The sequence below is a fragment of the Haliotis cracherodii genome, unplaced genomic scaffold (assembly GCF_022045235.1).
Source record: "Haliotis cracherodii isolate W230 unplaced genomic scaffold, xgHalCrac1.p SCAF_20, whole genome shotgun sequence".
NCBI lineage: Eukaryota > Metazoa > Mollusca > Gastropoda > Lepetellida > Haliotidae > Haliotis > Haliotis cracherodii.
Window position 1 is genome coordinate 7293029 of NW_027266276.1, and position 14359 is coordinate 7307387.

Genomic DNA, 14359 nt, shown 5'->3' on the forward strand with positions numbered 1-14359 from the left:
TAATGTGGGAAGCCACCAAAGTCGTGTCTACCGACAACGACAACTGGTGACAAAGAAGACTACAAGAAGCCATTGACATCAGGAGACACCAGCCAGCCATGAACCGTGACCAGGGAATCTATCTGCCTAGTGCTTGAGACTTATTGCTTTGATCGTTCTCGGTGCTAATTACCTAGCTGACTTCAATTTGCCCTTTGTTAGGTCCATTCTTTTACCTATCAGTGCTAATTACCCCCGGCCTCCCGTTTGCCCAGTGTCCATTACCTATGACTTTTCTATAATAACTTAAGGACTGGCTTCCATACCTTTAGCGCTAATTACTGAAAAGTGTTGGCTTCCATTGTCTATTGCTAATCCCATATCAGTGCCAATCATCTGTTGGCTTCCCGTGTTAGTTGCTACCGTTTGTTATTTTCCACCTTTTGTAATCGTATTAATTTTGTTGTCCTTACATGTACATATACATGCTCTCTGCCTCATAGCATTCATTCACCTGATGAAGGAGTAAGCATATACTACGAAACGTTGTGTTCCTCATAATAAAGAAGTTGACATCCATATATTCTCCTCCTTTTGTGTATCACTTCTAAATGACTTTCAAACACCTGAAACAAACAGACAGTGGTATTAAATTATTTAACTACTTGTAAACACTACATTAAATGTTGTCATGGCCAACTTTGAACAACAATCAACAGCAGCGAGTGAGTGTGGTTTTCAAGAATGGTTTTGTACCGTAATTGGAGTTATCTGCTCCTGATTTTGTCCATGAACATGGCAGGCTTGATCGTTGGAGAAGATTCTGAAAGGCTGGTGGTACCTATATAAGGGCGACAAGGGGACGAATCAGGGTTTTATTGACCTGACTTGTTTCTCGTCTACTTGCCAACTGCGTTTTGGATACCCATTGGAAAACACCGAGTTCTTGCCAATTCCCAGCATTATTCCGGGTTCCGGAACGGAGACAAACTTCTGGACATTCGTGAATGTAGTAACATTAATTCTAGGATCTGTTACTTATTTGACACGGTGCATTGCCTTTTTAATGTTTACCTTGTGTGGTCATATATTGATATCATAATTTTGTTCAGCGCGAATCGATTTCATGTTCGCCTTTGCGTTTCGATTTTAGAGTCACCCTGTAACTATGCGTTAACGGTTTTGATAACGTTAACAGAGTGTATTCACGTTAACCCGTACCACAGTCTTGACAACTATACTGAAGTAAGTACGGTAAGTAATTGTTCATTCGTAAACCACCTGTACCGTATGGGATGTAATAAAAACGTTAATCTATAATACTTGAATGTGTTAACTGATATCCATGAACAGAAACAATAAAGTTTTCTTGTTCAGTGTTCATAATAAACTGACGTCCAAAAGACACTTTACCAGAGTTTGAAATCACTCTTGCTCAAAAACAACAAAACATACATGCATGAAGTAAAGTGTATAGAGAAGATCAATATATCAACATAATCAACACTGAAAATGACAATCATACCGCGACCAAGAATGACGTTAGTGACAATTCTCCAACTCTAGCGTTGTCATGCTGATAAATGACACCACGTGGCTGCTTTTGGAGAAATGGTAGGACAACTGGACGAAGAATGTTATCCATGTACCGCTGAGCTGTCAAGTTTCCGCCAATGATGACCAGCGGTTTCCTCTCCTGCCCACAGATCCCTCCCCCACACCATAACACTCCCTCCACCCCTTCGGCGGTAAACACGTTGTCTTCCATCAGCCCTAAACATACAGAATCGACTTTCGTCAGTGAAGACAACCCTCTGCCAGTCATGTCGTTGCCCAACGTCGTACAGTCCGGGCCCATCACAATCGCAGACGACGATGTTGCGCTGTCAATAGCTGTCCTCTGTATGGTCTAAAAGCCCTGATTCCATGAGCCCTGAGTCTCCTGGCCACTGTCTGTCGACTAACCCTGTGACCTAAGGCATTTGTCGCCGATGACGTCACTGTTAGGAAACGATTTCGGAGGTGCAAGGTACGCAAGTACCGGTCATCATTAGGCGTGGTCAGCCTGGGTCTGCCTGTTCTTGGCCTGTCAGCAGTCCGCCCTGTCTGTCTGTAACGTTGCATCAAGTTGGTAACGGCAACACGGGAGCAACCGAAGGTTCGTGCAATATGGGCGTGGGTGGCTCCCATCTGTACCATACCCAAGGCTCGTTCACGTTGTTCGACTGTGAGTCGTGGCACTTCTTTTGTGTTTTTTTTATCACTGTTGATGTCTGACTTGCCGTTGCAGTCGTTTTATACCCTTACCCGCACGTGCATTTGCAGTTGTCCGTGGTGCACGTGTTTTTCACTTTTTCGCGTGTTGTCTCGCAAACATGTAACAGACGATGAACATTTTCTGCATACACTATTGTTGTATTTAGGTTATGTGTTTTAGATAGACTTCATCGAAAAAAATGATACTTTGTCTGAAATTTATATTTTCAGTTGATAAAGTTTCTTTTGGACGTCAGTTTACTACATATGAAATGATCATGACTTTGTGTTAAATGAAAGTTCCTCGAGGAAAAAGGTTGAGAGTCTCGTTCCACAAAACGATCTTTAAGCAAGCCTATGTTAAAATATAGGAGCTAAGCTCACCTTGATGCTAAAATCGCTTTGTTGGATGGGGCCCAGGCTGGTATCTCGATAACGCATTTCATATTCTCGAATCTATCTTCGTGAGGATTCAGGTTCAGAATTTCCCCAGCAACTTACGCATGTCGTAAGATGACTCGGTGACTTGGTTGATTGCGTGTCATCGTACTCCGACGGTGTGGATCGTTTTCATAATATCAATCACTGGAATGTCTGGACCAGACTAGATTACTTACACGCTGCCGTCACACAGTTGTAATGTTGCTGAGCGAAACGTTAAACAACAAACACACAAATAAAAAACATCGCGAGGTTGACTTCGTGCTCATAGTAAATGCTAATATTTTGATCAAATATTTAACTAAAGGCCTCATTGCCAACAGGTTTTCAGAACGTTACGTTGCTGGGGTACGGGTGGCCAAGTCGTCTGAGGCGCTGCGATTCGCTGTGCAGAGTTGCGTCCCTTGGGCACGCCAGAAACCTTTGATTGTGGGTTCGAATCCCGGTTCGTTCCGATTATGTTTCTAGGTTTGTCAGCACCATACCCGTGCTCGCGTGTTTCACCGAAGTGGAAAACGTCCGAGACCTGCATCACTTCGGGCTTTCCTCCCACATTAAGCTGGCACGCCGTTATATAAATGTTAAAAGCTGCGTTAAACCCAACTCACTCACTCACTCAGAACGTTGTTGTTATCATTAAAGATTCAAGCCAAAGATGTGCACCTTTCGCAGTCCGTTTATTGATCATGATGGGGTCCAACTTCATACAAGGCTTCATCGATAAAAACCCTGCTGTACAAAATTAAATTCCTCTCGATAACTTACAGCGATACGTTTCTGTATGATCAATACACAATGTCTCTCAACCGTTTAGAATGTACAGTACTACGGTGTGAGGAACTCACGCTTAAACATCTGTTAGGTGTTTTCCTCCATTTCCAAGTCTCCGGGAAAGGGTGTAAACTCCTGGAGCGCTGGATATTAAAGTCTCGCGGAACCTCATTTCGACCGAGATTTCGTATTCCAGCTAATATCATTGCATGTTCCCTAAGGGTTTGTTAATGGTGAATAACTACCCCTTCAAGAGATTCCACACTCCAAACGTCCGCTTAATTGATAATTATTCCGATGTGATGTGGTGGATGTAGAATGATCTATATGCTTCGCTGAACTTATTTTGCATTTGTTCCGAATGGTGTATACCCATCGGAACGAGCAAAGTAGGGTATTATCAATTATATTCATCTCCTCTATGAGTTCGACTCTTGGGGAATTGATGACAGGGTCAATGCAGACATGCCGTTTTATAGTCTTCATTTACCAGAATACCAAACATATGAGAATTGCAATGTGGTTTCAGAAGTCCATATCGGTCCGGTTGACGTATGAGAGTGAGCCTCGCAGTGGCAAAGTCAGGTGGTTTTATCTAGACTTAGGCTAGGTTGTAGTGATTTAAAATCACATTTATTTGACAGATTTCTGATTGATAATCCCATCTGTCCATGTGGCCTAAATAGAGAAGATGCTTTCCACTTTCTTCTATCTTATCCACGCTATGCCAAGTTTAGAATTTTTTAACCAGCTCAGCATACATAGGATACTCCACGGCAATGAAGATTCATCTTCCTCAGACAATAAACACATTATAAAATCAGTTTACAATTACATCATTGAAACAAACCGCTTTACGTAAGTTATGTGTCAACTTAAGAATATAAAATGCATTTGGTATCTTGCTTTCCATTTTATTTCATGTTGTGTTACTCATTAATGTCTGCTCTATAGACTTCATTACAATTTACATGTATAATGTACAATTTTAGGAGAAGCATTAATATAGACCTTTTTGGCCTGTTTGCTAATCCTTTTTCCATTTGGTAATGCTATTCAATGTAAAATCTGAACATTAATGGAAATAGAATATTGTTTAAACCAGCCTCGCTGTGGTAAACATGACCGATCTCAACTTGTGCGTGTTCGTATAAGGTCGATTGTAATGACGGAGAAGTATGCAGGAGGATAGTATCACCCTGGTATATCATTAACGGTTGTGTGTTATATGATGAAACAACATTAGTATCTTATCTGCGCATGCTCGATGAATTTTGATACCCAATAATGTAAAATGGAAAAGATATATTGCGCTTGTTTCACACATTAACTTCAGGTGTCGTTACACCAATTAGTTGATTTAATTTAACATAAAGAAGTCGAATATGGTTATCACAGTGTTTCATGGAGCGATCGATCCATATCATTCCCCCTCAGGCTTTCGAAACTAAAGCAGAATTGAAATTATGATATTCCTAAAAGCATAGTTAATAATGTTTGAAACGTAAAATAAAATAAAACCCACTTTATCAATTATGAAATTAGTTTCTGGGACCATCATATCTTATTGGATCTTAATTCATTTAAAAAAATGCTACTTTCATAACGCAATAGTTACGAAATGAAATTTAAAAAAATAATTTAATTTTAGATGCAGTATTTAGCACGATATAAAATACACTCTCTTTTGTTTTCATGTACTTTATATTTTATTTATTTGTAAATGATGTGTCTTTCCGGAGAGGCACGTGTTACCCAGTCATTTTTGACGCTGATATCGAATATCTGATTCAGGTTGAAAAAAATTATAAATACATTTTAATGAACTCGTGTTACACATCCATAACCGCAAGTGCTGTACAGTTTCCATATAGTCTGCACGTGTTTCCCCAATGGGGACACGTTTGTGACACCCTCAGGTCTACACCATCTATTATTTAGAAGAGTCACGACCTGCACGACGTGGGGCTAATCAGTGTGCCTTGAGCGTCTGTAGTGATTGGAAGGTGACCGTTTGGGAATAATGAGTTTCAGTCGTGACAAGAGCTTTATTTGTTTGTTTTGTTGTTTAACGCCGCACTCAGCAATATTTCAGCTATATAATGGCGGTCAGTAAATAACCAAGCCTGGACCGGACAATCCAATGATTGACATCATGAGCATAGATTTACACAACTGGGATACGATGACATGCATCAACCAAGTCAGTGAACCTGACCACCCGGTCATACGACATGCATGGTTTGCTGGAGATGCATTCTAAACCGGAATTTCACTGGTTGTTCTCAAGAGAGTTCTGTTCGTGTCTGGATTGCTTTACCAGGACATAAACATACATATTTCATTTCCCAAATTCTTTGGGTCGTTTCAGTCAATAGTTTGAGTCTCAAATAGCGGAAGGTCTGTGGTTCGATGCCAAAAAAGACGTTAAAGGTGGTACGTGTTTCCGTGTTTATTATTATTATTATTATTATTATTATTATTATTATTATTATTATTATTATTATTATTATTTCCATTATCATCATCATCATCATCATCATTATTATTATTATTATTATTATTATTATTATTATTATTATTATTATTATTATTATTCAGAAGGGCTGTATTCCTGTTAGCAAACCCGGGTACTCTCCTAATGTCAGTCAACAGATTGGGAGGTACCAAACCTGAGGTACCGAGAACAATGAGGAGTCGGACAACTTGGTACTTGGCGTGACATTTCGAAAGTGAGGTCTGCATATTTGCCATGTTTTTCCTCAATCTTGTCAATCACATTACTGCCAAAAGGGACTGAAAATTCAATTACATAAATGATTTCATTGGATTTATCAAAAAGGACAAGTTCAGGATTGTTGGCCTGGAAACGTCTGAGGCTGTGAATGGGCCTATTCCAAAGAATTTTGTATTTATTATTTTCCATGACGCCCTCTACATATTCCGGGTCGTACCATGGGTGGACCTCAGTGTCAAAACCACAAGCATGGCGAAGACGGTAATGAAATGATCGAGCTACACCATCATGTCGTTTTAGATACTGAGTTTGTGCCAAAGCTTGGCATCCACTCACAAAGTGTTGGACAGTCTCATTAAATTCATTACATAATCTACATTTCATTTTCACATTTTGATGCTAAATCACACATTGACAGTTTCGAGTGGGAAGTGACTGGTCCTGAGCAGCAAACAGAAAGCCTTCTGTTTCACTTTTCAGACCTGACGACTTCATCCAAGCAAAGGACTCTACAGGATTGCTGATCTTCTCAACACACTGCCCATAAACACGATGCAGTGGTCGTTCAGATAGCCTCTCCTTTAAAAACTGAGTCTGGGTCGATTTGATATTGCACTTCGCTTGGTTGACACTCATTTCTGTACCGCCCAGCAGCACAGAACCATCAACAAAATCAACACCGACATTGAGATTATGTCCCACATCCTTGGCTCGTTATAGAAAACTGTGGAATGCCTTGTTTTCATCATGGGCCTGATATGCTTCACAAGAGGATCATGAAACATATAAATATCTGCGAAAGTGCACAAACAATTCGATCATTATTATTATTATTATTATTGTTGTTGTTGTTGTTATTGTTATTATCATAACACAAACATGATCTGAATGACACAAGCTGTATCATATACTAAGGATACGAACTCATTTAATAAGATAATTATCTAACAATATAAATAACTCAATCAAATATTACAACAAATATTACAACATTCAAAGTGCAATCATTATAAAACAATAATCTTCATCCGACACAATCATATCTTACAACCTGTCTGTATCACCAACACATATCATACTGTTACAACATTCAGTATTACCAACAATAGTCAGCGCCGTCTCATACAATCACTATCTTACAATCTGTGTGTATCACCAACACATATCATACTGTTACAACATTCAGTATTACCAATAATAGTCAGCGCCGTCTCATACAATCACTATCTTACAATCTGTGTGTATCACCAACACATATAATACTGTTACAACATTCAGTATTACCAATAATAGTCAGCACCGTCTCATACAATCACTATCTTACAATCCGTGTGTATCACCAACACATATCATACTGTTACAACATTCAGTATTACCAATAATAGTCAGCGCCGTCTCATACAATCACTATCTTACAATCTGTATGCAATTATTATCACGTACTCAAATCATAAGACTGTATGATAAAACATCGTGTCATGCAATCATAGTGAGTGAGTGAGTTAGGTGTAACGCCACTTTTAACTGTATTCTAGTTATATCACGGCGTTTCAGCTTGATGTGGGAGGAAAGCCCGAAGTGATGCAGGTCTCCACGTTTACCACTTCGGTGAAACCCACGAGCACGGGTATGGTGCTGACAAACCTACAAACATAATCGGGGCGAACCGAGATTCGAACCCACAATCATAGGTTTCTGGCGTGCCCAAGGGACGCAACTATGCACAGCGAATCGCGGCGCCTAAGACGACTGGGCCACCCGTGCTTCCTCATGCAATCATTACCATATATACAACAAGCAACACTCAATCGGTATCCATGGGAATAGAACCACCTAACGCATTACCCTCTAAGCTGCCAACTGACCACAATATAGGTTTCATACATAATATTAAGGTAGAGATGATTCCAATGGCAAAATCATATTTCAAATAATGATTAATATTGAAATTTTCATTACATTCAAAGTTAATTTACCTGTTGTATTTTGAGAATGATTGCTATCTGGAAATAGCTTAGGAGAATGGTATTTTGAAAATGGTTAGTTCATGCCGATAATTAAGTACAATGAGGATCTTGCTCTTGGTTAATAATCAGGTACCTTTCATGGATTAATTTCTTTTGCAGATACGGTTGTCACTGCCTGGGTCTATCATTGTCTGACAGTAACGGCAAATGCTCAGATGATTGGCGATATATCCTGATCGTTACTGCCTCATAACTTCGCATCGTGTTGTCTTGAATAATTTCATATTGTATCAGCCTTTCTGGAGTGTGTAGACAACCCACCAGTTGTTTTAGTTTGTACAGAAAGCTCATCGGATTGTGTTGATTGTCTAGATAGGTCATCGGATTGTGTGGACTATCGCGATAGGTCATGGGATTATGTTGGCTGTCGCGATAGGTCATCAGACTGTGTGGGTTGTCGAGATAGGTCATCAGACTGTGTGGGCTGTCGAGATAAGTTATGGTATTATGGTATTATGTGGGCTGTCGAGATAGGTCATCAGACTGTGTGGGAAGTCGAGATAGGTCATCAGACTGTGTGGGCAGTCGAGATAGGTCATCAGACTGTGTGGGCAGTCGAGATAGGTCATCAGACTGTGTGGGCTGTCGAGATAGGTCATCAGACTGTGTGGGCAGTCGAGATAGGTCATGGGATTATGTGGGCTGTCGAGATAGGTCATCAGACTGTGTGGGCTGTCGAGATAGGTCATCAGACTGTGTGGGCAGTCGAGATAGGTCATCAGACTGTGTGGGCAGTCGAGATAGGTCATCAGACTGTGTGGGCTGTCGAGATAGGTCATCAGACTGTGTGGGCTGTCGAGATAGGTCATCAGACTGTGTGGGCTGTCGAGATAGGTCATCAGACTGTGTGGGCTGTCGAGATAGGTCATCAGACTGTGTGGGCAGTCGAGATAGGTCATCAGACTGTGTGGGCAGTCGAGATAGGTCATCAGACTGTGTGGGCAGTCGAGATAGGTCATCAGACTGTGTGGGCAGTCGAGATAGGTCATCAGACTGTGTGGGCAGTCGAGATAGGTCATCAGACTGTGTGGGCTGTCGAGATAGGTCATCAGACTGTGTGCGCTGTCGAGATAGGTCATTAGACTGTGTGGGCTGTCGAGATAGGTCATCAGACTGTGTGCGCTGTCGAGATAGGTAATCAGACTGTGTGGGCTGTCGAGATAGGTCTTTACACTGTGTAGATTGGTGGTATTTTGGTCTGTCTAGATATGACAGACAGACGGACACAGAGAAATAGTTTATTTACCTGTCGCATGTCATTTACAATATTGTACATAAGGTAAGGATCGAGAACGAAATCGGTTTAAAGTTTTCACTTATGTCTTTTTTGAAAAGACTGTATGTCCTCAACTTATTTCCATTTTCTTAGTTTTTTTCATTCCATAATTCTGTAAACCAAGGTTTTTTCTATTCGCATTCTTTTCGCATTTAAGATTCTGTCGACTGAACCAGGTACAAATTAGAGGCGGGAGATGTCCATTCTGTTGCAGATATTCTAAACCGTAATGTCGAAAGATTTCTTTTTTGTTTTGACAATTTGAACAGAACTTGGATAACCTGTTTTCGTACGTTCGATTTATTTTTATGTAAGAACGGAATACAATAAGTATTTACTTCGTCTCCATAAGCTTTGTAACGTCATATGCCACACCAGTGATATTTAGTGATAAGGACGGACAGAGCGCTACTTGCACTTTTTGTGATTTCTCTATTTGTGTCAGACCGCCAAGTTGGTCTAGTGGTAGAGCGTCCGGCCGGTGAGCGGAAGGTCCGGGGTTCGATCCAAGGCCACCTCGAGCTTAAAGACGTAAACACGGCATTAAGTGGCTATAACAAGGACTGGTCGGCTCGGAATCAGTATACTGTGTCTGAGAGGGGTATTCATGTTGCGGCATGGCATCTCAGTGGGCTAGCACTACAAAGTCGCTATTAGTCCGGAATAGGACAAGCAGCCAACATTCACACACACACGCGACGTTAAACCCCATTTCATATTGTGTATTCCAGCATCGAATTGCCAGATACAAAGTTAAATCTGAGGTTCATTCTTACATCTAAAATGTACAATCTTGCAATTGTCCTGGAGAAAATGAAGTCTCCATTTTCGGCACAACTGCTAACGATGACTGTCCATCATGTTTTGCAGTTTATGTTCGGTTGGTGCCATCAGAACAATCTAGTCCGCATGGAGAAGTATGGCCGCACACGCATCATTCATGTACATACCATCTCCGTCCTCCTGTATCTGTTCTGACAAGTCGTTGATATACAATGAGAACAGAGTTGGTCATAAAACACATCCTTGCTTAACAACCCTATTCACATCAAAAATGGCGTTAAGAAATCGTACACTAGTACAATAAGTGCAATATCTTCATAAGGTGATTGTATAGTGATAAATATATTTCCTCATACAATGTATGCCTGCTTTTATTAATTTTAACCACAGAAGTCTCTTTCGACATTGTCAAATGTGTTTTCCAGGTCTATGAAGCATGTAAACGTTTCCCGCTTGCTGTCAATCCGGCCATAACTAATTGTCTTAAAACTGTACATGTGTTCAAAGCAACTTTTCTTCTTGCGGAAGCCATTTTACCATCCCACAAAAATATCTTTACAGTCGATCCAAGCTAAAATTCGTTGATTCAATATGTCACAGTAGATTTTACATGGGACCGACATCAGAGATATTCCTTGATAGGTCATTGGGTCCTTTGACTCTGTGCCAGGTTTAACTGAAGGATAAATTATACTTCTTGTCCATGCACTTTGGGTGATATTGTTTTCAAAGCAAGAATTAAATAGTTTATGTAACAGGGCAACAGAATGAATTTTTTTAAATATTTCAGCAGGAACATTATCCAAACCAACAGCATTCCGATTTTCCAATCTATCTACTTCCTCAGTTCAATACATCATTGTTTGCGTTATCAACACCATTAATACCTTTTAATTCTTGTTGTACATATGCTAAATGTTGATCGTCAAAAGAAATGATGATAATATATCCCGAGTATGCACTTTCAAATTCAGCTTTCCATTTAATTAGAACAGTTCTAATGTCTCTTGTAACCGTGTTATCAGAATGTTCTTCTTGAAGAATCTGATCATTTCTCTCGTTTGCTATTCCTAAGTACCAATCACATTCCACAAATCAGTCTCAGCTTCGTTTAGTTTTTTCAATACGTTTTGCTGTTTATGGGTGTTGTCTTTTGTATTTTCTGTTCTATTTATCAACATTGTTTGTTTTGTCATGAGTGAGTGAGTGAGTTTGGTTTAACGCCGCTTTTAACAGTATTCCAGTTATATCGCGGCGTGTCAGCTTAATGTGAGAGGAAAGCCCAAAGTGATGCAGGTCTCAGACGTTTACCACTTCAGTGAAACCCACGAGCATGGGTATGGTGCTGACAAACCTACAAACATAATCGGGGCGAACCGGGATTCGAACCCACTATCATAGGTTTCTGATGTGCCCAAGGGACGCAACTCTGCACAGCGAATTGCGGCGCCTTAGACGACTGGGCCAACCATGCCCCCTGTTTTGTCATGAGACTGTATGGACTGTCGATAGGATAAGACGTATCAGGTTGTCTTCGCAGTCGGAATATATTATAAGATTACACCCAACATGTTGTCTTTACTTTCGAGGTAGCTCATTAGATTGTATGGACTTGAGATAGCTCATCCGAATTTGTGCAACGTCGAGATATCAAGTTAACTCGGGGCATGGTCATGATCGGGTTTAATATCATTAATGTGGATCATACTCTTATTTAATAATATTCGCCACGTTTATAACAATTTTCATGTACCAGCTCAGACAGTGAATTGAATTAATAAGTAAAGGTAAACTGACAGAACCTTATCTTAAAGAGCACGTACGGATCTATGGATGGAGACTAACGGGTGATTACACAATCAGTAAAAGTGCATATAATGTGATTGAATTTTCTGGTCCATCACTTGATTGTCTGGTTTGTTTACAGGCCGCCGTCACATGGCAGGAATGCTATTGTACGGCGTCAGGCAACTAACATTTTTACTGCTTTTTTGCCTTTTACACCCAATGGAATCTGTTTCTGCGGATTTTCGAACTGTTTAATCTCTGACTTTGAGGTGAGGTGAGGTGAGGTGAGGTGAGGTGAGGTGAGGTGAGGTGAAATGTCCAAGATTTTCGACATGCATGCACGTGTGTGTGTGTGGTTGCTTGTACTAGTCCAGTGCTAGCCCATTGAGATACCATGCCACAGTTTAACATGAATACCCCACTCAGACACAGTATACTGTCTCCGAGCCGACCAGTCCTTGTTTTAGCCCCTTAATGACGAGCGCCAGAGCACCAGTGGGGCAGGGTAAGCTCAGGCTATTTTGCCTTTTACCACGTTTCCGTTTTTGTCTTTTTAATCTTGCCTTTCCTTTGCATGTGTTTGTGACGGGTGCCACCAGTGGGGCAGGATGGACTCAGCCTATTTTGACTTTTTACCACGTTTCCATGTTTTGTCTGCGAAATCTTGCCTTTCCTTTGCATGTGTTTGTGACGGATGCCACCAGTGGGGCAGGATAGGCTCACCTTTTTTTTGACTTTTTACCACGTATCCGTGTTTTGTCTGCTAAATCTTGCCTTTCCTTTGTATGTGTTTGTGACGGATGCCACCAGTGGGGCAGGATAGGCTCGCCCTTTTCGCGAACACCTGGTATCATCACTACCTGATAGTGATTCATAAACACAGATCCGTGAAGATCCGGGGAAGAATAGGTCTTCAGCAACCCATACTTGTCACAAGAGGCACCTAACGGGATCGGGTGGTCATGCTCGCTGACTTGTTTGATGCATAACATTGTATCCCAATTGCGTGGATCATGATGTCAATCATTGGATTGTCTGGTCAAGACTCAATTATTGACAGACCGCCGTCAAATAGCTTGGATATTGCTGAGTGCCGCGTTAAACAGCAAACACACAAATCATAAACGCAAGCTTTTGATTTAGTCGAAATAATTAACTGGACTTCAATGGACTTTTCCATATGATTACATGAAGGTTTTTTTGCTTTTATTTACATGTCAGACTATCCACAACTGTAATCATTTACATCAGATATTGCCGACCCCTACATCACTGACTGGCTCAGTCTTTCAGTTTATGTTTACGTCAAATGTGTAATGGCGAAGTCGGGAAAAGTTAACGTTTGTTGTCAGAAACAGAATGTGATGTAGCGAAAGACATGTTAAAGAATGCCCAGGACATCAGAGAATTCTATATCCACGTGGCAGCTCTTTGAAACTCAAGGACGCACCGTCGTTCGTCAAAAGCCTTGCAACCTGAGCCTTTGAGTAATCAATATACATGTTCTTGCTCTTGCTGTGAGATTTTAATGATGCATGTTGAAACTGGGCCGATGTCGTTTAACAGTCTTCTTTGTTCTCGGCACTCGTGTTTGATCTAAAGGTCAACGTCTCAAGGATGTCATACGTAAGTAATGACTTGACGTCTACTGTGGCATGTAATGTGTTTCCTCTAAATGGTCACCGAGACGACCCTTCTGTGTCAAAGACCCCCACCGTGTCCACATGAGTTACCTGCAGCGCCATGAAGTGAGGCTGTGAGAGATGGAAGAGATGAGGCTGTGATCGATGCTGTTCGGGGACTCATCTTTCATCCGTGTTATGACTTCTTTGATATACCGTTTTGTTGACAGCAACCTAACTAATTGTAATCAGAAGTGAATTGAGTTGTTGCCACGATAATGTTCAAAATATTTCCCATTTTCTTCACATTCATCTTCATCAATCTCTTCTTATACATTTTCATCATCACCATATCAGTGTCACCGTACTCTCTCTTCATGGTATCATCCATTATCATATCAGTGTCACCGTTCTCTCTCTTTATGTTATCATTCATCAACATCATCATCGTCACCGTTCTGACTCTTTATGTTATCATTCATCAACATTATCATCGTCACCGTTCTCTCTCTTTATTGTAACATTCACCATCATTATCATCGTCACCGTTCTCTCTCTTTATGTTATCATTCATCACAAACATCGTCTTGTCTATCTTCCCGACCATTGTCTATCATCACTGGGGACTATGAGGGACCGGGATAGCTGATTCTCATATCATCACTGGGGACTATGAGGG

General features: G+C 40.8%; 1 protein-coding gene across 1 annotated transcript; it reads right to left on the bottom strand.

Moving 5' to 3' along the window:
- Window positions 1-8844: 8844 nt before the first annotated feature.
- LOC139470470 (germ cell nuclear acidic protein-like) lies at window positions 8845-13864 on the bottom strand. Its single transcript, XM_071252880.1, has 2 exons — window positions 13792-13864; window positions 8845-9413 (listed from the first exon to the last, which is right to left on the bottom strand). The coding sequence occupies exons 1-2, from the start codon at window positions 13862-13864 to the stop codon at window positions 8845-8847; spliced, it is 642 nt and encodes a 213-aa protein (XP_071108981.1).
- Between the last annotated feature and the right edge of the window lie 495 nt (window positions 13865-14359).